We start from the raw sequence: 26,570 nt of genomic DNA on the forward strand, positions 1-26,570 counted from the left end.
AATTATAAAATAAATGTATAGTTAATTTCTATTCATTTATATTTAATCCGATGTGTATTTCATTTCGTCCATTTTATCTTTTCAGCCGTTTGTGAGTTTGAATGCAAGAATAGGGGTCGCTGTGTAGCTCCTAATGTGTGTGAATGTCGCTATGGCTACAGTGGAAAATACTGTCAAACAGGTAAGTCTTTTCTATTGTTTCTTAGTTGGAATAAATCATTGATTTGTACAACTGATTCTCATATTTTAAAGAAATCATTTGATTAGTGAATTTATTTGGTGTTTCTGACTTTAGCTGTGGTTTATGTTGCCCATGAAATCCGCAATAAACCATGTAACTTAGATCGGAGATTTTAAATTTTGTGGCAATACAACGTATATTTCACGTTCAGATGCCCGTGGTGTTCGTAAATCATTATAAACTCATTGTTGTTGTTGTCGGAAGCCGAGACTCTTCACCATCCGTTGAAACATTCACTTGGACGCGGATGTTTAGTTTTTATAAGAGGTTTATTAATACAAAAAAATTTGGAACATTTACAGAATTCTGGATCTCTGACTCTTGGCTGCCTTTCGAGGAAAGAGGGCGACAGATTGATAGACAGAATGTTTAATACGCATTACACATAACTAACATAGTGCACCTCCATCATTAGAGCGTTTAACAAAACGAAAGAAAAAAGCTCTCTTCTACCAACCTCCGTTAACTAAAACTTAAATTCTGACCTTACATCCGTCAGTCATTTTTCCATTCATTTAACGGCCCTCGTTAGGTAACATAAGGTCATGGGCACGAGTTGAATTTATGGTTATAAGTAGCAGTTTAATTTATAGTTATGGGCACGGGCTAAATTGATAGTTATGGGAACCATTTGAATTCATACCTATAGACAGCAGCTAAATTAATAGTTATTGCCACCAGTAGAATTTATAGTTATGGGCATCAGTAGAATTTATAATAATGAACACCAGTAGAATTTATAGTTATGGATACCAGCTTAATTTATACTCCTGGGCAGCAGCTGAATTTAGAATTATGAGCAGCAATTGAATTTATAGTCATGGCCAATAATTGACTTGAATGCTTGGCGAGAAGATAATATACATAAAGGAGAGTATGTTATATATATATATATATATATATATATATATATATATATATATATATATATATATATAATTATTTCTAACATTTTCATTTTTAATCAGTCGTGCCTTATTTTGTGCTCAAAGTTTTTTTTATAGTTCAAGGTAAAACTTATTTTTCAAATGTAGTCAATACCAAATCAACGTTTGTATGACAAATTTAACAGTAAATAGTAAAACGTTGGAACAGATCAGATGCCGAATAATTGTTCATTGTTGTTGCAGCCATCAGTTTGCAAGTTCACTAAAACAGAGTTTAATGTGAAACGGCTGGTATTCCCAAATAGTTATCTAAGTACTTATTACCATCGTATCATACCAATACTGATTCTCTCAAGGAGTATAAAAGTTACAGCCTATTATTTCATGGTGGGCCCAAATTGAACCATCACTGCAGTCACTGAGCATGTCTACTGGTGTCTGTTGGCGATTTCTGTTCGTGGTTGTTGGTTCACACCAATGGAGGTTACTGTCTGTAATTATAACCTTCGCTCATATTCAGTTTAGGATCATCCAGTATTTTTCTTTGGAGATCCCTTCCATGTGGGAGATATTTTCTTGGATAGTTTCATTCAACTAATCATTCGAATCATTCCATGTGTCAATGATCTGTGATGGTGCATTAAACCGGTGCATTAAAACTTTGGACATTAAACTGCTTCTTGTTTTCAATTGTCTTTTAGTTGTCTGTCCAGATAGTATTTGCCTTCTATCGGTTTACTGTTTGTGTTTTTGATTCTCATATAGGCATGCCTTCGGATATGGAAAAGTGGCATGCCATCCACTCTGTAAACCGCTGTTAAGTCGAAACGTCACTTGACTAAGGCTACCATTAGTGTATCAACGTGGTTACAGCATTTTAATATGATGATAATAAACTAATTTATCTACAATAAAATGTTATTTTAGTTCATTATTATTAACATCCCAAATATTTGGCGCTACATCATAAATAGGTTCACTAATGTACTTTTACTTCTTGGGTTTACTATCCTTTCCACAAACAGTAAAATTTGAAATTCGTACCAATAAAATATAAATGAATATAAATAGTGAAAAGAAATTAAATTTAAATTATTGTATTAGATATCAATTAGAAATCATTGGCACCGATATCGCAATGTAATTACAATACCAAATGTTACAATATACTTTACTATAATGGGGTAGTTATTTAAATTGCTGCCCACATCAGCAATATTTGACACAAGGCCGAAAAGTGGGGATCTAAACAGGCTCCCCTAAAGGAGAGGCACTCTTGGAATTGCAAAAATTGCCTGAGTAACCCTGTCGGGATTCCCTGGTAGGGGCGCCTCTGGCAGCAAGCAATAAACTTACCCCACCGGAAAGCCCAGTGGCAAGGCCTGGGAGGGTGGACCTCCTGGGTATTACCCAGGCGGCGTACCTCAGTCCAACAGGTGGTGGGCCGGTTCCCGGCCCCTCACCTGTTGGGCTGAGTGTCAAATGACGAATCTTTGACGAGTACAACCCTGTCTCCCTGCAGCCGAAGCCGCTAGGAGACCTTCCTCATCAGACAGCGTATAATGGGGTATTTATTTAAATGCTGCCCACATCAGCATTATTTGGCACAAGGCCTGGAAAGTGGGAACCCCGCAGGCTCCCTTAAAGGAGGGGCACTCCTGCAATTTTAAAAATTGCCTGAGTAACCCCGTCGGCATTCCCCGGTCAAGCAGCAAGCAATAAACTTGCCCCACCGGAAAGCCCGGTGGCAAGGCCTGGGAGGGTGGACCTCCTAGGTATTACCCAGGCGGTGTACCTCAGTCCAACAGGTGCTGGCCCGGTTCCCGGCCCCTCACCTGTAGGGCTGAGTGTCAAGTGATGAATCCTTGACGTGTACTACCCTGTCTCCCTGCAGCCGAAGCCGCTAGGAGACACATCCCATCATCCCAAGAGAGTAATGGGGTATGATCTCGCACAGTCGGGAGATTCTATTTATAAACGATGCTGTTAGAAACTGACGAATCGAATTAATTCATGTCCTGTTACCAACCAATCAGAAACTAGAATTGCTCCATAAATATTAAACCTTGCTGTTACAATTTCGCTTATGTTTTTTTCGTGTCAATACGAATCTTTTGCTCTGTGGATTCCAATTCGATAACTGTCTACTGAGAACCAGTCAACTCCCAGGACTTGTGTAAAACAACGAACCATCAGAACTGTTCTGTCTACTGCAAACCAGTCACATCTCAGGACTTGTGTAGAACAACGAACCATCGAAAACTGTTCTGAAACTAAACATGGCTCACACTTCTAGGCCAAACAAAAATTATGATTAATAATTTTATATATTTTATGCTTTTATTTTGTTTTTCATTAAAGACTAGCTAACAGTATTTCCCAGTAACCATTTTATTTTCATTTTTGTTTTGTTCAATGAAACTCTTGGAGGTCCCTTTTAGGATTTCACATTTGGGCGTAATATTTTTTGTGGAAGAGCAGATTTAAGATATTTTTGTGGAAGATTGCTTTTTACGTTTTTACTTTACTTTTGATGCGCGAACGGGAGAATTGTTTGCATACGAGCAAAATAATATTGACAAAAAAGATTTTTTATATATTTTTAAGTGGACGTTTACATAATTAAAGATATTTTTGCAATATTTTTATATATATTATGAGGGTATGATCTCTGAAAGTTGGGAAATCCTATTTATGACCGCTACCGATAGGAACTGACGAATCAAATTAATTCCCATTTTACTATCAACCAATAAGAAACCAGCATTGCTCCCTAACAATTTAATCGTTTAGCATTCCAGCACGAAATTCTTCGTGTCGACAGGAGAAAAATCTTTTGTACTTTGTTTGCAAAATTATAAAGTCTAGAACTTGTGCAGAGTAACGATGCCCTGAAAATTCTTCATATGCAGCACTCGTGTTTATAAAAGATCAGAAACTACCAGGAAAAATCTATTTTAATTGATAAAACACTATTAACAATTAAGGCAATTGATGTGGGTGGCACAGTCTTTTCATGACTAACCTGGAAAGCAAATATATATTTGTTATACAGAAATGACTATGATGGTATGTTGAATTGAATACATTAAATAAATTATGAATATTTAATAAAATCAGTATTCATACGAGGGGCGGGCAATAAGTAATGCCTATGACCCACTTCCTATAGCAGTAGAGAAACTTGGCACAGTTATTAGTCTTTCTCTACATAGGAACCACCCAGACACGCATTTCTACCATCGTTTAATGCAGCTCTAGAGACCGTTTTTGTACACCCCAGGTTGGTCTTCCAACCACGACGTGACTTCAGAAATCAAGGCTACATCATCTGGGAAACGCTTTCCTTTCAAAAACAACTTCATGGCTGGGAAGAGGTAAAAGTCAGAGAGTGCAAGGTCAGGAGAGTAGGGAGGGTGGGGAAGGATTTCATAACCACACGCCCGTGCTTCTGATCTGGCGACATGCGAGTTGTGGACCTGAGCGTTGTCCTGCAGAAGGAGGGCACCTTTACTGATCTTGCCCCGCCTCTTGATTTTGATAACTTCCCTTAATTTCCTCAAAAGTGAAGCATAATAGGTTCCTGTAATTGTGGTACCCTTTGCCAGGAAATCTGTCATCACTACTCCGTCCTTGTCCCAGAAGAGTGTGAGCATGACCTTGCAAGCGGAGGGCTGCACCCTTGCCTTCTTTGTAGGTGGTGAGTCCAAGTGCTTCCACTGCATTGACTGGGCTTTGGTCTCTGGATCATAGCGATGGACCCAGGTTTCATCCTATGTAATCAGTCTTTTGAAAAACTTTAACTCATCTTCTTGGCACATCTCCAAATTCATCATTGAGCACTCGACGCATTCTCGCTTCTGGAATGGTGTGAGCAACCTGAGAATCCATCTGGCAGACACCTTATGCATATGCAAATGGTCATGAATAAAGTTTCCACAGACCCTGTACTAATCTGTACATCTTAGGCTATTTGTCGAATAGTAATGCGCCGATTTTCCAAAATGGCAGCCTCAACTTGACGGACAGATGCCTCATCAATGGCAGAATGGGGGCGACCAGGTATCGGAGTTGTTTCCACAGACTTCCGGCCATGTTTGAATTCACGATGCCAGCGTTTTACAAGGTCATATGATGGGGCATTATTGTTACATGATAAGGGCTGTCTCCTTTTCATACAAGTATAAAAATAGAGAGATTTAGTTAAAATGAAAATGAAATAGAATAGACGAAATTCGAACCTCGTAATTTAGGTTTAGAAATAGATTACGAGAGAGAAATAGCGAATGGAATGTGAAAACAAACCATTGTTTAGCTTAGAGATAAAATAGTTTCAAGAAAAGAATATGCATTGTCAATTCTGTTATGAAAATTCAATTGAAGAATCCAACTATAAGATAATTTAATAAACATGTTTTTAACATATTGGAAATATAGGTTGCTGAGAATATAGGTTAAAATTCCTTTTGTAAACAAAGGAAAAAGTTTTGGACACGCATTTCCAGAACACGTGAAAGAAGACACATGTTTTAACATGTGTATGACGTCATGGAAAACGGGAAGTTCTCGATATAGTTAGAAACTTTAGAGAAACGGGGGGAGAAACTGGGAGAGTGTCTGAGGACGACAGACGACAGTCCAGACATGGGATTCGAACGTCTAGAAGCGAGACGGTCACTTTTGAAACTTAGAATATGAAGCTTTTAATTCTTGACTCAGAAAATCACGACCGGTCGGGAGAAGAAATTAACCTATCATGTGTTTTTATAAACGTCGTCTTTGTGTTGTAATTCTACCAAAAGATAAAGTGAAAATTGATATTATATGTCTTGTATATCATGTGTTTTAAAATGCCTTAACATACACGTCTCGACATCTCATATCTACAATGTGAACACTAAGACTGTCTGAACACTGTTTCATCACTCAAAGAGCTTCTATTACACTTCTAAGTATGAACATTTTATATATATATGAATCTCTTTATAACACGAACAATCTCTCTACAACATCTCTCTTCTCAGACACTTTTAAAAAGCCCTAAAAACAAAACAAACAATAACAATAACAACGAACGATATAACAACAAAAAGAATAATCATAATAATAACAACGAATAATATATATATAACATTATCACCATAAGTTTCTTTCATTTCATCAAAAGTCTTCTGTGGTGTGCGTCCTTTCAAATACAAAAACCGGATCACTGCTCAACATTCAACAGGCTCCATTTCACACCTGATTCAGTTCAAACACCTGTAAAACAGAAACCACAATTAGTTCAGAGCTGTAATTTGCCACATAACCCGTAGAGATATAAATCATTGCACATGCAAAATTTCAGCTAGATCAGAGAACTGGAAGTGGGTCAAGGGCATTACTTATTGCACGCCCCTCGTACCAAGCTATGCTGTTTCGTACAGGAATGCTTGCTGAGTCAAGTTTTGTTCCGGATATTTACTTAGTTTATGATGATATTCCTCGCAATAAGAAATTCTATTTTCTTCTCATGAGAAATTCTATTTTCTTTTTAATTTTAATCTTACTTGAATATTCTGTATTTTAACTTTATTCTTACACGTCTGCATAGATATAGAGTTACAACTTAAATTGGTTAATTGTACTTGATTTATCATGTTTCAATTCGCAATAGAATTTCTGATGTTCTGTCAAGCTTTCGGTTGAATTAACATGTTCATAGCTGAACAGCCTGAATCTTGAAAATTTATGTTCTTTGTTGTTTTCTAAATCCATCTAAATGACAGAATTTACCTTTTAAAAACAGCGCCGCACACAAATGCAATTATATCTAATCATGTTAAGTAGTTTCCTGTGTCAAATGGCAGGGAGTACAAAGGAAGCCAGTTGAAAAAGTATAGAAAATTTTAAATGTTTATTAGAAATCTTAATCTGCTTTATAATCATGTAAATTGAATTGCTATAACATTTATTATATACTTATTGTTTGACATGATAAAATTTTATTCCTCTTCACCCTCTCCCTCTCTCTCTCTCTCTCTCTCTCGTGTGTGTGTGTGTGTGTGTGTGTGCATGTTACATATTTTGAAAGTAGATACATTTTATTTAACGGTTTGTCTCATGTGTATAAAGACTCGACATTGCTTGCAGAAAGACTCGATTGCTCGAAATTGAATTCGGAGCTGTGTGTTCTTACTCGTGTTTCTTACATGTTATAATATTCAATTTTCGGTCGGGTCCAAAAATATACAAAGCTAAGTATTTATAGTTATATAATAATAATAAAGATAATGAAGTTATCGGATCTGTAACAAAAATGAGAGGCTCGTCCGGGATTCTATGATATATAACTCTGAACAAAACCGTGACATAATGTTATTGCCGAAAAGCTAGGGCATATCGCATTAAATAGCTTAGCCAAGAAAAATACTGAATCTAGATCTGGTCCTTCTAATAAGCCACAAGGCTTTGTCTCCATACATAAATCCCTGATGAAATTAAGAGGGAATATAAATCATTCGTATCAAATGGACTAATATCCCCATTAGATGGCCTCCACCAATAAATAAATAAATAAATAAAAATTCTACTAGACACCGGGGCCACTTAATCTCTGATTTTAGCTCAGAATATGTCATGTGGAATACAGGCAGCAACCGGAGAACCCATTGTAATAATTGGCATCAATGGAAATTATGTCATCAATTCACCGAATCTCCCTTGATATGAATATAGTATTCGGTGCACTAGAAGTAGGCATAATCAGTAGCTTTCCCATGAAAGGCATTTCGATGCTACTTGGAAACGATTTAGGCTGTGAAAAGGTCATATCATATGCAAGAGTGACAACAGAGACAATCACTACCGAAAATACTGAGAGGATAGAAAATATATTATACTAATAACGAACGCTCCTACACATTCCCACTTCACTATCATGAGAGAACAACGGTAGGATAGCGAGATTACCTCAATCTTTGAAAAGGCATTACACGAAGGCGAACTGAAAAAAAATGCTAACTGGATATTTTGTCAGAAATGGCATGCTGATAAGGAAAGTAAGACTCGTCACAATCTCCTGCATTGGAGGGCTGGTCGATAGTACATCTACTAGTATTACATACACAGAGCTGAAGTACTGAATTCCATGATTACAAAATCCCCCTTGGGGTGACTTACGTGACTATAAGGCTTATGAAAGGATCGCTAAACACTTCTGGTCAGAAATATGCAGAGATGTATCTAACTATTGCCGACCTTGATGATAGGCAAGCCGAATCAAAAGATACCAGTTTCCTCACTAAATTTTTTGCCCGCTTTCGAAAAACTATTTTGCCACATTCTAGTCGACTGCGTGGGGCCACCCCCTAAGGACCAAACAAAAAATCAATACCTATTCACTCTCATATGACCACCCACCAGATTCACAGAAGCAATCCCACTAAGAAACATATCTGCTGAGAAAACCATAAAGATCTTCCTCAATTTTTTTCCATGTTTGGACTACCGAGAGTGGTGCTATCTGACCAAGAGTCGAATTTCATGTCCAAAATGTTCAAACAATCCATGGACACACGAGGTATAAATACAATCAAGTTAAGTGCTTACCACCCTCAGTCCCAGGAAGCCTTAGAAATTCCATTCCACAATCCAGGCTTTGATCATTAGAAAGATTGGGATGTGGGTATTCCCTTTCTGATGTTTGCACCACGAGACGCAGCACAAGAATCTATGGGATTCAGTCTATTTGAACTGGTGCGCGGTCCTCTGACACTATTGACGGAAGCATGTCTGCAGGAAGGGTCCACCTAATATGTATCACAATTTCGAACCTAACTAAAGTAAACTGGCGAACTAGCATGTAAAAGACAAGATCGCTCAAAGCAGAATGAAGAGACATTATGATCGGAACGCGGTCCCCAGGAGCTCCGAAGATAAAGTGCTTGTGTTATTACCCATAACTGGACATTTACTTAGGGCCCGGTCCAAGGGCCCTTACTCTATTGCGCGAAAAGCTAGTGAAATCAATGAAAAGCTATTGCACGAAAAGCTAGTGAATATAGTAAATACTCTTGCGAAAAGAAACCTAGATGTGTTACGTCAATATGCCCAGACCATATTTCAAAAAGGACAAGGAAATTCTTACTGTAGCCACAACTGTATCCGTTCTCGCGACCGAACCGGCAGACAGCAGCGAGGCGATCATAGAGAAAAATTACCATTCACTGAAGCTATCGAATTCAGAAACTTTAGCCGATCTTACACCCGTAGTATCCCATTTGGCCAGTAATAAAAGAGATGATATAACCCTCTTCATCTGGGACTACAGCGATTTTCCCCTGATGCCCCCCACACAAACAAATGTTGTTCGTAGAGATTGGAAATCCTATCCCTGTGAAACCTACTTTAGATAATTCGCCTGAAGGTTGAATACGTGCTCAAACATGACATTATTGAACCTAGCCAATGTAGCTGGTTGTCCCCCTGTGTTAGCAAACCTGATGGATCGGTTCGCTTCTGTACAGACTATCGCAAGGTAAATGCAATCATAAAACCTGACCCCATCTCATACCTAGGTATGGGATGGGGGTAAGGTTGCATCGATAATATCGCCTAATCAAATCATATTTCCAAGCTGAACCCGCTAAAGGGATATTGGTGTGTACTCTTGACAGAGTGGGCTAAAGAGATATTACGGTTTATATCAGTACCGAGTTATGCCTTTTGGGATGAAAATTCACAGAGGTTAATGGATTAATGTTTGCGAGACCTAACCGGTATTGAGAATCTGACGACAATATAGTTATATACAGGATGCCCAAAAATATTTGACGCCATTTTAAATGCCAATATCTCAGAAACTACTCAGTGTATCATAATGAAATTGCACAAACTTTGTTTAACATCATAAGTTTTATTAGTTAACATGTCAAAAAAAAAAACAGATTTGTAGATTCTATGGCCAATTTCATAATTTTCATAAATGTTAAATATGAGTGCCGCCTATGACTGCAAATAAAGCACACTGCACGGTCTTTAGTGACTGTGTCCGAGCATATGCCATCGTGCAAAATAACTTTCCTTTTGAAGTGAACGGAATTCTCAATCTGAAAAGAGATAAACGTCAAACAATAAGCATAAAATCTTGAAATGTTTCTATAAAAACTTTGAAAAGTTGAAGTCTTTTCAACGAATATTGTCCAAATTATTGGCCTGCAAAACGCCGTTAAATTTTTTGGAACACCCTGCATAGCTGTCTCGAACATATAATATCCTTGAGAATCTACTGAAATACATGGGTCATTCTAACAACCAGAGAATGTTCCATAAACAGTAATATAATTAGAAATGTTGACGTACTGTATTTTTTTACCATATAAGGCTTTAAAATTATAAGGAAATATAAGTAAATAAGAGATGAGTTAGGTGCGTCACACGAAGAAGTTTCTCGGATTCGCGTAAAGTCATGCACATGAGCTGCAGTCGTAGTTTTAGCGTTAAGAAAAGTATTATGACTCATAATAATTACTTTATAACATTGTACTATTTGTAATTATTTACTGTTCGAATATACTGTTTGAAGAACGATAATAGAAAAAAGGCAAGCGACACAGATGACTACTAGCCGAAGGCAAATAATCCATGTGTAAATTCATCAGTTTTGTTACATTCGTCGAATGGGAGTATGTGTGTGAAGTTGGAGTCCAATCTAAACAAATTCAAAGTCCAAGGGACAGGAAAGCGGTTCGATCAGTACACACACACAGATACGGTGACACCCCACCAACACGAACCAGCGTACAAAATTACCAACCGGCTGTTCTTTCCTCACTCCTTGCCTTCCAAAACGACCTGAATTTATAGTTGTCGAAGATCAACTGATTTGCATATATGCACGAGATATTCCGAGAGTTTCCGAGATCATACCATTACAAAACGCCGTCGGCGCCATCTTGGAATTCCTTTTCTTATCCTAGCTTCGCAGCGATGACAAAGCACACACTCACACCTAGCTCGTTTGAACGGTAAGCCCTCATTTTTACAGCTTTTGTCACAGTGTGTGTGCGTGTGTTTGTATGTATGTACGTGTGCATACAAACATATATATAGAGTGATGGATAAATAGAGATAGTATTTTATCTGTTTAAATATGCAAATAAAATACTATCTACATTTATTTATAATTTATAATTTTACTATATTTTTCTATATAGACAAAATACTGACCCAGTGGGTTAAATAAGGTCTAGAATATATATATATATATATATATATATATATATATATATATAAACATATGTATATATATAAACATGTATATATATATATATATAAATATGTTTGTGTATATGTGCGTATAAAGCGGACACACAGTTTGTGTAAATTATGAAAGAAAACGATAACTCATTAACAATGACTTTGTTAATAAAAAGGCAAAATAACATTGGTTTATTTATCGGCCATCTTAACTTTTCCGGTAAGTCAATGTCTTACTGCAATAATTAACTTTCTTTTCTATAAACTGCTCATTGGCAAGAGAAATTGTCGATTCATTTGTCGAAATTTAGGACGATGAAATATATTTTTCTTTTCATTCTTTCTAAGTTCTTTATTAGTTTTAGGATTGCGAGCTGGAACTGGCCGATATATTTGTCATACTCGTTTTGTATCCTATTACTTTCGTATTCATTGGGAGCTCTCTTCAGATGTGGTTATAAAGTACATAATTTTTAAATATTGAGTAATATTTTTAGTTTTATACCAATGCGTGCAGACATACACACACACACACACACACACACACATATATATATATATTACATAGGAGTCACCACTTATCAAGACCCGGAGGCCACTCGAGGATAAAGGTTAATGAGTGTACAGTTGTCAAGGGGAACATGTCATCATCGTTAGTAGTGGGAATTTGAGAAATTGGATTACTTAAGGGGTTAGCTCATCCAAAAATTTGTTCACATTAGACTTGAAGACAACCATATTGTTGTTAGTTGGAAAGCAGGAAAACGCAACAGAGTTCCACAGACATGCAGTTCTAAGAAAGATACTTTGGTAATGGAATCTACATTTAGGTTTAGGCACAGATAAAAAGTGGGGGAAATTAGTGATAGTCGTTTCAGCTATACAGGTGCTTTTCGTGAAATTTAGGCCAGAGGGGACCATAGATTGGAGCTCAGACGGGGACTTTCCATGAAAATAACGATAAGACAGAGACATGCTAGCGACGTCTCTTCTGTGAGAAGAATGTTACTAAAAAGAGAAAAGGGCATCCCCCACTAGGCTACGAAGTCTATTTTGAACTCTGTCAAGGCAACATAAGCTGTATCTAGCAGCTCCTGTCCAGATTTGGTAACAGTACTTCATCCTTGGACGCACTTGGCTCTTATACATGTAGAAAATTGCATCAGAAGTGAGATATCTACTGGAACGGTGGAACGAGTTGAGAGCCATTCATTTGAATTGATGCCAGACGGGAGTCAGAGCGTTGATGATGGAAAGATAGAAGTTTGGTCTTGAGTGCATCACAATTAACCAGCAACCTCTTTCCCCATTGCTCCACGTGTTTAAGATCAGAGGAGAGAGAATCAAAGAGAACTTTAACATTTACGGCCTTTGAAGTGTTACCATAGATTGTAGTGTCGTCAGTATAAATGTCTACAAATGATCTTAGGATGTGGTTTGGGAGATCATTGATGTAGATCAGAAAGAGAGTTGGTCCTAGGGTAGATCCCTGAGGGACTCCTGTATTAATACTCTGAGCTTCAGATTTTTGTCCATCGACCACTACTCTTATGAACTTATCAGAGAGAAATGATTTAATAATTGAAAAGACGTTTCCAGCTATACTGTAGCTGGAAATTTTGTGGAGTAGACCTTTATGCCACACCCTGTCAAAAGCCTTTGGTATGTCAAGGGCAATTGCCTTAGAAAGGAAGGCTCCATCCAAGATTTGCTAATCCTATGAGATATTTACTATTACATTAACTGTTGATCTGGCAGAACGGAAACCATATTACATGTTACTGAAAAAGTTATTTTCTGCTGAGGTGGTTGTCTACTTCTCTATTTAACACAGATTCTAGCAACTTACTCATGACACACAGGCGACTGATTCATCTGTATTGAGACTGATCACCTGAATTTTTAAATATGGGACATACTGATGAGGTTTTCCAGGGTGTTGGGGAGCAATTCTCCTTAAGACAAAGCTGTGTAAGTATGGGCGCTATTTCTGATTGAAGCTTTATAGGAATGCCGTCAGGGTTATGTGCTTTACTTTAATCGAGGTTTTTTATTAGCTTGGTAACATCACGCAAAGATATTTGTATGTCACATAGCATGTTTTCAGATACAGGAGGAAATACGGGGGCTGGCAGCCCTGATAGCATAGGGTAGAATTAGCTGCAAAGTTCTTGGCAAAGAGTTTGGCTTTGTCCGATGCTGACGAGATTACTTCAGGTCCATTGACGATGGCCTTGCTTGTTATTTGCCAAAATTGGTGGAAACCAAACTGCTGTTCAGTTACTTTAGACTTGATGGACTGAGCATACAACTCTCTCGCATTCTTTATTACTCTTTTACAGTGGTTGCTGGCAGTCCTAAAGGCGGCTTTAGACTCAGTACATTTATTACGATGGAAACAATCGAAATAGTAAATTTTGTGGCCAATGGAAGCAGCGCATTTTGAAGAGAACCATGGCCGGCTGTTGGGTTTTAACTAGAATTTTTTGAGGGTATGAAGTGGTCTATACCTACAATTAACCCTTCCATCTAGTCTGATACTATAGAGGACACGTTCTTGTAAAACATGGAACTCAGAGGTAGATCTGTTATAAATGTACGAAAGCCATCCCAATCAGCCATAGAGTATCGATATACTGTACGATGGAGAGGTATATAGGAGGACTTATTACATTTTGTATTTATCTTAACTGAGACAACCGAGTGGTCGGAAGATCTCAGTGGAGATAGAACGGAAGATAAACATAGCTCAGGCCAAGTTGTGAGAAAAAGGCCTAGAAGACTTGCATACTGACCATCAGTGTTGATCATACGGGTGGGTTCGTGAACAATCTGAGTTGGGTCATAAGCAATGGAGAAATCGTGACAGAACTTCTCCTGTCTTGTTTGAATGGACTAACCATTCTACATTGTGAACATTGAAGTCTTCACAGACGTGGAGACAAGATGTGATCAATTTTCTCAGATATGCTCTTAAAGATAGTAACTCTGCTGTTGGGGGGGGGGGCAATAGACGGCAAACATAAATGCAGTGGCGTGAACAAGTGCAATCCGAAAGCACATATAAGGCAATTTTGGGTCTTCTCTGGAGATGTCCCGATAATATGGACAACCATCTCTAAGATAGCCGTAATACTTACCCACTAATATAGCATCGAGAAGTTCCACTAGAAGCTACTGCATGGCCCAGAATCCATTTACCAAATGAAAATACAGTAGCCCCAGTACTTTGCACCTGCTAATAGGACAGCTTCCTTAGTGGTTAGTCCAAGGTTTGGGTCCTTGACTTTCAGGCGGATAACATCTAATCAGTAAAACGTTTACCTCAAGCACCCTTATTAGTGACATGGTTACAAGGATAGAAATAGAAACAGAAAATTTCCGACATCTAAGGCAACTACTTAAGCCGAAATACTGTCGTCTTAGAAAACAACTTTTTCTTCTCCCTTCGTCAGAAAAATCACTCTGCGCGTTTTGTGATGAAATTCTTTTTGCAGATAGAACAACGGACAAAGAAAAGAGAAAGAAAGAGACAGAGAATGTGTGATAGGTCTGCGTTTAAACTTAAGCTAAAGAAATTTCAATCATTTAACGTGACCGAGCGAATCACAGAGCCATCCAACAGATTCTTGAACATATCTAAAAATATGAAAAGTAAATCGGCAGAAATTATCTTTTTCTACAGCACAACGTGAATATTAATTTACTCATGGAATCTCTCTTCTTACTACTACTACTACTACTACTACTACTACTACTACTACTACTACTACTACTACTCTCACTTACTCTCACTCACATTATTATTCTCTTTTATCTACTTCTTTCCTTTATTTCCTTCTCATTCTTTTTTCTCCATCTCTGCCTTTCACCCTTCCTCCCGTCCACTTTCTACCAATCTCTTTCCCATTTCGATACTCATTGCTTCTCGTATATCTTTCCCTGTCTTTCTTAATCTACCCTTTCCCCTTATTTTACTCGTTCAACTCTTCCTCCTTCTTCTTTTCCTCTCTCTTACCCTTTCCCTTCCCTATTCTTTTACCCTTTCTTTCCCTGTCTTCTCTGTCTTTCATGCATTTTTTGTTTCTAGCCCTTTATCTCACCCCTTCTCCTTTTTCCTTCATCTCTTATTCGCCCTTCCTACACACATAATCACAATTAATAAAAATAACAAAATCTCCCGATGTCAGGCAATGTTTTTCGTTGTTTGTCCTGGTTTTTCTACATACAAGTATCGGTTTTCTTGTCCGTGTTCTTCAAAATTTCGTTTCGTGTTTATGTACCTCTAAAGTTTCCCCAGGAGAATTCCTTGTAGAAACAGAAAGACTTTTTAGCTGGGGCGGGGATTTTTGTTACTAGAAATGAGGAAAAAACATTATGATGCAATGATACTCAACACGAACACCCATACGCACAACCTTGTGTAACCTCTCCCTATTAACTTTATCATTAGTTTGCTAAAAACTTTGAAAATGGCTTCTTGTAATGTTTATTCAAGTTGCTGATTTACTTGCTTCTCACTGCAAAATGTGACACAAGGGTGGAGAAAACCAGTCACCTCACTAGGGCCACCTTGTGCAAGTAAAAAAATGTTCTGAACGGACTCGCCGATATTTTACAATAAGAATCCTTCGGGTGACCGGCAATACACCAAACCCTTTCCAAAGTAGAAGATAATATCTGGGAGGATATATCTTATCGGCGTTGACCGGACCATTTATCACTCCAACAAAGATGAATCCGGTTTTTCAAGTCCTCTGTTTTATCGGAGTGATTACCGATGAGAACATCGACTTGTAAGAAAACATTGTGGAACGTATTAATCGATTGAAAACAAATGCACTGGTAAGTTAGCCGTTGGACTCGAGTAGAATTTGTTGAATGAAAAAAGTTAATAGAAAGTTAATATTAAAAATGGAAAGAAAAATTCCAAATCAGTCGCTTTCAACTCTTTCTTTCTATTTCTATGTCTCTTTCTCACTTTCTCTCTCTATTTCTCTTTTTCTCTCACGTTCTTCTCCATTCCTAAATTACTGATTATGATAACAGATTCTAGATGTTTTTTATAGGTCGACTTAAATTGTGATCAAAATTTAGGCGTAGCATGAAAATCCAACTTTTATAACAAATGTTCCAAAATAATAAGTTATCTCTCCTAAATATTTTATTATTTAAAGGAAGTGTCACTATATTATCGAAAACATCCATTCTAAAAGCAATTTTTCTTAGGCATTGTTGTATTTTATAGTTTTGCTTTTTCTAAGTACGACTCTAGTACTTCCTAACCCTTTCTAAACTCTTTCTGACACATAACTATATCCGGTGGTGCGGCATTGATACGTGAGCTTTAGTAAGTGTGCAGTCGCGACTAAGATGTCATTGTTGTTAGAATCATTTTGAGCAGATGTCAGAATCATATGAAGCGATTAACTAGAATCCGTCGTTTCCAGAGTTTCACCTGCAAAACAAATCTAGCTATATATCATTTAAATTCTGTGAATCTTATTTGTTTGTCTTCGTGCATCCTGGATGACGTTTCAAAGAGACGACGTCAAAAATAGGAAAATGTCATTAAATTAAAAAAGTTGCAAAACACAAAAAAATTGTTTATGATGTCACAAAGAGATGAAGTTTTTCACTGAAATAGATTTGTCGCATACTCATCAAATAATGTACGACTACACAAAGAGATGACGTCACATACAAATGACAGTAATTAAAACACAGACCATAAATGATCCGTGATCCAAAGAGTAAGAGTATTATTCTTTAGTGACTATATATATACTATTTTTAAAATATATATAATCATCCACTGACACATGTTTCGCGTTAGCGAGATTCGAAATCGGGACCCCACGGTAATGAGTCTAACCCCCCTACCGCTGACCCATCTCGCACGACTATCTAGATATATCGCGATTTACTTAGATGTTGTTTGTTTTGGTTTTAGCGATATGTTTTGAATGAATTTTTACCTAAATGCGAGTTGGGAATAATTTTCCCTTTAACCAACTTGGTACTCCCACATGGGAAGATGTATATATATTATTTAAAAAATATAATTATCCACTGACACGATAATGAGTCTTAACCCCTTACCGCTGATCAATTTCGCGCGACTATCTGGATTTTCGTAAATAATTGAATTCATTCAAAACTAAAACAAACAACATATATATATATATAAATATATATATATGTATTTATATATATGTATGTATTTATATACATATATATATATATATATATATATATATATATATATATATATATATATATATATGACACAAGGAAATAGACAGATAAATATTTTCCTAAGATTAATATATGCTTATTTATATTTTACAGATATAATAGTGCTGAAATAATTTAGAGTATCTCATTAAAATTACATCTAATAATATTAAAGCATGCCACGAACCAAAAGAGCATCAAACCTATCATAATTTTTGCTATGACGAATCGTGGGTCAACATGAAGATGGTCTTTATCAACGCAAAATAGCGGGAAATCTTTCAATACTTCTTTGTACTGTTAATAAAGTGATCGTACAATTCACAAGACAGGCAATCAGAACACAAAACTCGGACCCTCTGAAAGAACCTTGCGTCTTGTGAAAAGAAATGTTGAAGATTTTCCTCGGTGCAAAGTCTCTGACATTGCAACACAAGCTGGTATCAATCCCAGAACAGTTGTCAGGCATCTTCACAAACTTGTATAATATGGTAGAGCTACAAGAAAGAAAACTCTTGTTCGTCAGAAAAGATTGTGGTCGTAAGATGGCGGAGACCTATGACTTTTTTAGATCAATGTCATTTTCTCTGACGAGTGACAATTTGCATTATTTCCTGAGAATGGAAGGGTATAGGTATGGAAGCTCTCTCCCAAGTGTTTAAACTAAAAGACTGCAGCGAACGCTGAAACATAGGTGTTTCTCGGTTATGATATGGGGTGCAATTTGGAGTGATGGTCGCTCAAACATCAATTCTTCTAAATATGTTTCAATATTATATGAAGAACCACTACAAATATTCACAAGTTAACTCCCTATTCATGGAAAACTGGAACGCCTTCTCGCTCTGCTTGAGCGATACAACATTGGGTGAGCCAAAATGGGATTAATAAACTTCCACGGACAAATCAGTTTCCGGATATGAGTCCAATTGAAAGCCTTTGGGGCATATGAGACCAGAACCATTCGTAAAAATAAAAGGAAAGCATCTTCTAAGTCTGTACTTTAAGCATTATTGCGTCAGAAATTACATGGAATTCCTTCAGATGATATTCGTCAACTGATCAATGCCATGCCTAGAAGAGCCTTAGCATTAAAAACAACAGAAGGAATGTAAACCAAGTATTAGTTATTTAGTTTATGATCATTTGTTTTTATTTTGTTCCATAATTTTATTGAAATAAACTGTTTCGATGAGTGTCTATTCTTTTTTGTCATGCCTATATATATATATGTATATATATATATACTAGCAGGGGTGCCCGGGTGTTTGGGGGTGTATGCTGAGCAAAAAAGCAAAAAAACAAAAAAATGGTTAATTTTTTTAAATTTGACCCCTATTATTACCCCTTAAAATTTATTGTTTGGGGCTCAAATCAAGTTATTAAGTTAGATCCATGTTCAAGGAACCTATATCAAAAATTTCAAGTGTCTAGACCTAAAATTGTCGGAGGAGTTTGATAGAGTTCTTAAAGATCAAATCGTTGAAATTTGACCCCTTAACAGCAAAATTTCTGGCTGACCTCCGTCACATCGATTTTTCCAAATCTCAGTACCCTGTATTTCAAATTTCGAGTCTATAGACTAAAAATTGACAGAGTTATTGCGTAAGGAAATGTACACAGACACACACAGACACACACAGACACGTTCACTTTTATAGATATATAGATAGATAGATAGACAGATAGATGAAACAAAAAATATATACGTATACATAAATATATATGGAAACGATTTTGGGTTCATTGTAAGCTTTTTATGCAAATATTCCGCAAGTATAAATCATGTAGAATATCTGCATGAATATAATTACTCGTGATAGTCAACTAAAGGTGATCACCCTATAAGAAAACCGAAAAAACTAATAGGGAATTAATTAAAAATGAATGTTTAAAAGAATATGCAAATTAGTTAGATCTTTTGCTAATGAATCCAATTCGATAACTCATATATAAGAAAATTGTATTTTCTTTAAATAAATAGAAAAATATGGTTTTTAATATGAATATCACTACACAACAAACGGAATTATAGGTGTATAGATTAGATTAAATAGGGGTAAATTAGTAGTGATGATGTCAAAAATGTGAAAAAGATATCACTGGTAAAAATGTAAACGAAAGTTCTACATTACGTAGAAAAAAAAAACTGTACAGGTCCGTTTTCAGTTTGTGTTGCTCCCAAAAATGTAAATTAGGATTTTTGCGGATAAACTATGCATGGTTGTGTATATAAAATGTAACCCCCTTTTTAATAAAGGAAGGACTTTCACATAAAAATTTAATAAACAAAAGATACGGCAAAAATTGAATTACACTTGTAAATCATATCTAAAAAAAATAGCACGGTTCGTAAACTGCAGAAGTACTAAGCAGATAAAAACACCCGCATTTTTGTACTTCTGCAATTATTTTTCTTTGAGTGACGCTAAGACATAAAGCGACACCCCCTCCCCCCCGAAAAAAACCATAATTACGTCGAACCCCCCCCCCACACACACACACACAAATATATATTATCAACTGAATCAATTACCTAGACAGGAAAACATAAGATCTTTCTCAAAAGAAAATCGAAGAAAAAAAATGAAATAAAAAACGCGTAGGAATATATCTGATATAAAAAGCATTACTTTACCTTGTTTCTTTTTCAAAGTATTATGGAAACGATAATAAAATTCAAACAGTCAAGTGAATAGTTGAAAAATGATTTTAAAATCGTCCGTAGGAAATAAATTTTAACCTTTTGGTAAACGTGCTAACACCTTACAATGAATCAACTTCTTTAGCCGAGACTTTAATAGAGGGCTAACGATTTAAAATATTTCGTCGAAAAATAAAATCATCCTTAGCCTAATTATTAATTTTTTTTATCAATATTTGTAACTTTTACATTTATAGAAAATAAATAATTAAAACAAATCATTTTATCACCATATCTCTCGATTTTGGTTAAAAACTATATCCGTTCATAACCGGAAGTGAAATAGTGAAAATTACTTAAAATGTGCCAGTTTAGCAAATAGTACAAAATAACTTGAATTAATATAATTTAAATAAATTAACTTTAAATAATACTCTTAAATAGAACAATTACATCAATTACATTACTATAATCAGTAATTTTAATTGAGCGAATTATTTAAAAAGATGTTCTTTAATATAATATGCAAATTAGATTAGTTCTATTATGTACATTGCCTTCAATATAGTGTATATATATTGATCGTGATGCTATTTATTTATATAGAAAATCTTATAGTAAATAAAATTTATATAGATAACCGTTTTCAGCAGGAAGTTTTGTATATATTAATCAAATTGTGAACAAACAGACAGGATTACGGATTTATATATATAATAGAAGATATATATAAAGGGGACTATCACACAATATATATAGTTTCGATGAATGTATTCTTTTCTGTCATCTCTCTCTCTCTCTCTCTCTCTCTCTATATATATATATATATATATATATATATATATATATATAAAGGCGACTATCACACACAATATATATATATATATATATATATATATATAGGCTGACTATTCCCCGTGGGAATGAAATAAAAACGCTTATATGTAGATATGTATCTTAAAAATATTTTTCCATACTTTATATGCTATATATATATAGGTCTAAAATTGAATTTCTGTCTGAAATATCATGTTATATGAAACTTTTATCACACTGAACTGATGTACGTAAGATTATAATATACTATAAATGTATAAAAAAACTCATTCTACCGTTAATATATCTTAATTCGCCCAGTTTATCCGCTGCAGCTATACGATGTAATGTCTTCTATTAATTACCGTTATATGTATAAATATATATTTTAATATTTTAATATATTAATTACCGTTATATGTATAAATATATATTTTAATATTTTAATCTATTAATTACCGTTATATGTATGTATAAATATATATTTTAATATTTTAATATATTAATTACCGTTATATGTATAAATATATATTTTAATATTTTAATATATTAATTACCGTTATATGTATGTATAAATATATATTTTGTGTGATAGTCGCTTCGACGACGAAAAAAATTTCAAAGAAAATCAACAACAATTCCACCAGAAAAATAAATATGCGCACAAAATTGAGAGAATAATTGGAGCGAATTGGAAAGCCTACTAGACATAGACCTCGTGTGTCTTCAATATCTCTGTAAAGGCGTATATCACAGCATCTCCTTGAAAAGGTGTTTGACGAGGTGTGCAAATATGAATACTAAAGTAAGTAAACCCTGACCAATTCTTCCAAAAAACATTATGAATAAAGATGAAAACAAAAACAAGCATTCGCGATAAATAGGTCCCCTCGCCATGACCGCGCACTGGATCATACGTGGAAAATACAAACAAATGGCAGTGCAGGTTCTGTTACTCAGCGATTGAGAGCCTAAGCCACCTAATGTCTGGATACTAAGCCTTGTTGGCAGATGGTCTTTACACTTCGGCCATAACAAAGTATGTAAATACCTCCATTGGAAAATCTGTGGAAAATCTATGGAGAGATACAGTTTGGCAGATCATCAAACGTCTGGGAACATGAACCGTCACGGATAACACCAAACGAAAACGTCAGTGTTCTATGACAAAGACATACAGGCGGGCAGATACATAAAAAGACAAGGCCATTGAACCAGACATTGTAATATAGAACAAGCCTGGAAGAACTGACTTCATTGTCGATGTCACTGTCTCTAATGACTATGGTCTGAACGAAAAAAGATAACAAAATATCAGGACTTAAAGAATGATTTAAAAACGACGTGGTCCTTAAAACTAATCAGCGTTATACCAATTGCGATAAGGGCAACTGGCCTAATGAAAAGAATCTTAAGAAGTAATGGGAAATAAACTGTGGAAGACCAAGCTTACACGAAATAGAAATAGCAGCCATAAAGGGAATAGCGTCTATTCTTAAAATATACCTCAGATATGAATTTAAATCATAACGAAATCAACTGTAAGCCCCAGGATTGAGCTCCTTAAACTCTTAAAACTACCTGAAGTAAAACATATATATATATATATATATATATATATATATATATATATATATATATGCGTATGTATGTGTGGGTATAAAATAGTTACCTAGGGACACTATTTCACCGTTACTACTATTCATCAGTGTGGATAACAATGACAGAACCCTCGATCATATTCACACATAAACACACACACACACACATATATATATTATATATATATATATATACATATATATATATATATATATATATATATATATATATATATATATATATATATATATATATATATATATATGGGACGAACTGTCTAGCTGGTACGTAATCTATAAAGATATTAAAAAATATGCATTTTATTAAAACGAAATTTAAAAGCGTAATTTTTACGAAAATGCCTGGATTTGGCTTTAAATTACTTAAAATCGTTGATAAGCAGTATAAAATATTAGTCAATCATTATGAATCCGTTCTGGGCCGATACTCTAGATCGCTTTTTTCTCGGGGATGGTTTGGTGTATTCTTTCTTTACTATTTGTTGAAGAAAAAGAAAAACTTTTTCTCTTCTGCTCTAGATAATATCTGGCAGCCACATAGCATTATCAGTAATTCTAGAAGTGATAGTACGCCAGAATGGCTATGGCCCATATTTGTAATAAACGCCGTCAATTGAAAAATGCGAAGAATGAAATTCTTGAAATGGGTTCCTTTTGATCCTTCAAAAACGAGGGATAGAATCAGACATTTTATAGAAGAAAAAATTGTTCTGTATAATTTCGAAAAGCACTTACAGCCAAAGGAATCAGTTTCTGGGTTTTCAGATTAAAAGGAAGTTGGGGGACGCCCATATTGCAACTCCTTTAGTTGATTTTATTCTTGAATTTATCTTCTCTTAAAATTTTTACAAACTGAACCGTAAATTCTTGATTTCTTAATAAAAAAATTTCTTTCTATTTTTCTCAGTTTGTACGATTTTCTCTTTTTCCGTTTTTTTTTTTTTAGTCTAATTTCATATTCCCTCCATTTTCTTCGTTTTGTTTTTTTTTTATATAATTTTTCTTTCTTCACCTTTTCCATGGATCATAGAATTACTTAATTAAACAAATGTTAATATTTTTGTCACTGTCAGGTGTTTTACTATTTTCTCTTCTACCTTCGCGTCACGGGCTCGAACCTGCCTACTACTATTTTTGTTGTTGCTTATGTTTTTCTTTTTTTAATAAAGATTTTCCTCTGATTTTCAAGAAAAATTTTGAACGCTGATATTCTTATGTTTTTTTATTTAATAACTTTAAATGCTAAAACCTAATTTTATAATTAAATTTTCCCCTTTCCACTGTTCTTATCTTTATTCATTTTCATTTTTTGTGCTGGATTTTCTCTTCTTTCCTTCTATTTCTGATGAATTTCTTCATGTCTTTATCCAATTATCTGATTTTCATAATTTATTTCTTGTACTTCGTGTGGTTCATTTATTTTTAAATTCCGAACTTTTTTACTTCTTCTAATTCTTTGTTCCAATTAATTTTCCTTTACACATTTTTATGGAATTTCATTTTTCGTTAAATTTTTATTGTTTTTACTTTTGTTTATATCTCTCTTTAATATCTTTATTCTATTTTATTCCATTCCTTTCTTTTTATTTCTCACTTTCTTTTACGGCGTTTCTTTTCTTTTTTGCTTTCAATTTTTCCTTAATTTCCACTCTTTCTTTTTATTTGATTTTCTGCCGAGAAGCATCAAAACTACACATAGTTCCATCATTTTTCTTTGTGTCGCATTTCAATATTTCCTATACATGCAGGAAATTAAATTTCCGTAATAAATACAAAAACATTAACGTTCATAAGCTGTATGTTCACCTTGCATACGCCTTTCTTGATACTTGAGAAAATCAAGTCTCCTTGTTTACACGTATTAAATGGATTCATTCCAACTACTGTTATTATCCTGTTATTTTCTCAACCTTTTAGTCATTTTTATGTGTATTTTGTTGAACTCAGGAATCTTTTTGTGGAATTCATTAACCTACACAGAATTTCGAACAGAAACCTTTATTTAATCTATGATAGTAGCATCCTAATATTTCGTCAGCTTTGACTGAGGAGGAGTTTTAAGTCATCCACAATTGTATTTTGAGTGTTTCCTTTGCACTAAAGCTATTAGACGACAGAGAAAATTGATTTCATTTTATCTATGCTATAAATCACTAAGCTCTGGGAGCGACAAAGAGAAATCGATAATCATTGTTTAATCATATTTTCTCAGCCCATATCATTTTATATGTCTACGTTACAACATGCTCCCAAACCAACCATTTATTCTCTTTCACATTCTCTTTTTTGTGTGACTTCATTTCTGTTGTTATTAATTTCCACATTTTAACAATCCTCATCTTGTGTTCATCAAGTTGATCCAAACGGACCTTATACTTCCTACTATTCTTAAACTAAGCATATTCTACATTAGTTGGTCTATTTATTCAATATCTAACAAGAAGATAGTTGTTTCGTTTACTTTGGATGAATACGCTTTTTTTTTAAATGGCATTCATTTTGCTAAATGCATGTAATTTTCAACTAGTCGAATTATCTATAATATAAATCGTCTGTTTAAATGTATGTATGTACGTTGGTATGTCTGCCTAAAACATTCGACAGAGGTGACAGATTTTTTACAAGATTGGTATCGTTTTGAAGCTCGACTTTTCGGACGACAAATATCAAGAAATTGGCTAAAAACATTACTTCCTTCACCCTCAACTGGGCAGTTTTCTACAGCGAGGATCATTTTTTTTTGCGTCGCCATTTTGCAAGTCATCGTATCGGTTGAATGGATTTTACTTAATTTCAGCGTACCAAACTTCCGGTCGCGTCATGAAGTAGCGGTGTTTTCTCACTTTCTCTTCTACCTTCGCGACACGGGCTCGAACCTGCGTACTACTATTTTTTGTTGTTGCTCATCACACACCTCCAAATACCCGGACAACCAGGCTAGTCTATTATATAAATCTCACCTGTTCGCTTAAATGTATGTATATATGTATGTATGAATGTATTTATGTGTGTATGTCTGCTTAAAACTTTTTCAGCGGCATCAGACTGGTTCGAAACTGGTACCGTCTGAAAGGGCGATGTCTTGGTCGAATATATAAAAATTAGAAAAAGAGTCAATTATATCGTATAGAAATAGACGATGCGAGAGGGTAGCAAAAATCGTTCCTTCGTGACAATTTAGCCATACACACATGCGTGAAAAACGACCCTATTTCGCTCACGCGATCGTAGAGTAGCGTTTTTAATGACAGCGTCGTTGTCTTAAGGTTGCACGTTCGCACCGACATTTTTTCGATTTTTAAAGTTTTAATATTTAAACAGGGTTATTTATGCCATTTTTTCGTTCGCTTATTCTTCCTTTTTTGTCTTTTTTCTATCACGATCGCTGTTTATTTTTTGTTGTTTTTGTTTTTCCGATTTTTAAAGAAATTTTTAGCATTTAAATAGAGTTATGACATTTTTTTCGTTCGCTTATTCTTTATTTTCCATCACATTTGCTGTTTTTTTGTTTTTCTGTTTTTAAAAAGTTTTAACATTTAAACAGGATTATATTGTTCACTTGTTCTTTATTTTCCATCACATTTGCTGTTTTTTTGTTTTTCTGTTTTTAAAAAGTTTTAACATTTAAACAGGATTATATTGTTCACTTGTTCTTTATTTTCCATCACATTTGCTGTTTTTTTGTTTTTCTGTTTTTAAAAAGTTTTAACATTTAAACAGGATTATATTGTTCACTTGTTCTTTATTTTCCATTTTATTATTATTTTTATTTACCCACCTCCCACACACACCTCACCATACCCGGGCAACAGCGGCTGCATCCGCTAGTCTATAATATAAATCCTACCTGCCTGTAGTGTGTGTGTGAATGTGTGTATACTTGT

General features: G+C 35.0%; 1 protein-coding gene across 2 annotated transcripts in view; it reads left to right on the forward strand.

Moving 5' to 3' along the window:
• Positions 1-26,570, forward strand: part of LOC145248005 (protein kinase C-binding protein NELL2a-like) — an 841,882-nt gene that overhangs the window by 768,951 nt on the left and 46,361 nt on the right. For both annotated transcript variants that reach the window (XM_080109694.1, XM_080109695.1), the window contains exon 14: positions 86-181. In XM_080109694.1, coding sequence (XP_079965820.1) covers positions 86-181 — 96 coding nt within the window. The remainder of the gene's footprint in view (positions 1-85; positions 182-26,570) is intronic.

This window comes from Euprymna scolopes, chromosome 26 (genome assembly GCF_053919585.1).
Source record: "Euprymna scolopes isolate OS-2025 chromosome 26, ASM5391958v1, whole genome shotgun sequence".
In the NCBI taxonomy this organism is placed as follows: domain Eukaryota; kingdom Metazoa; phylum Mollusca; class Cephalopoda; order Sepiida; family Sepiolidae; genus Euprymna; species Euprymna scolopes.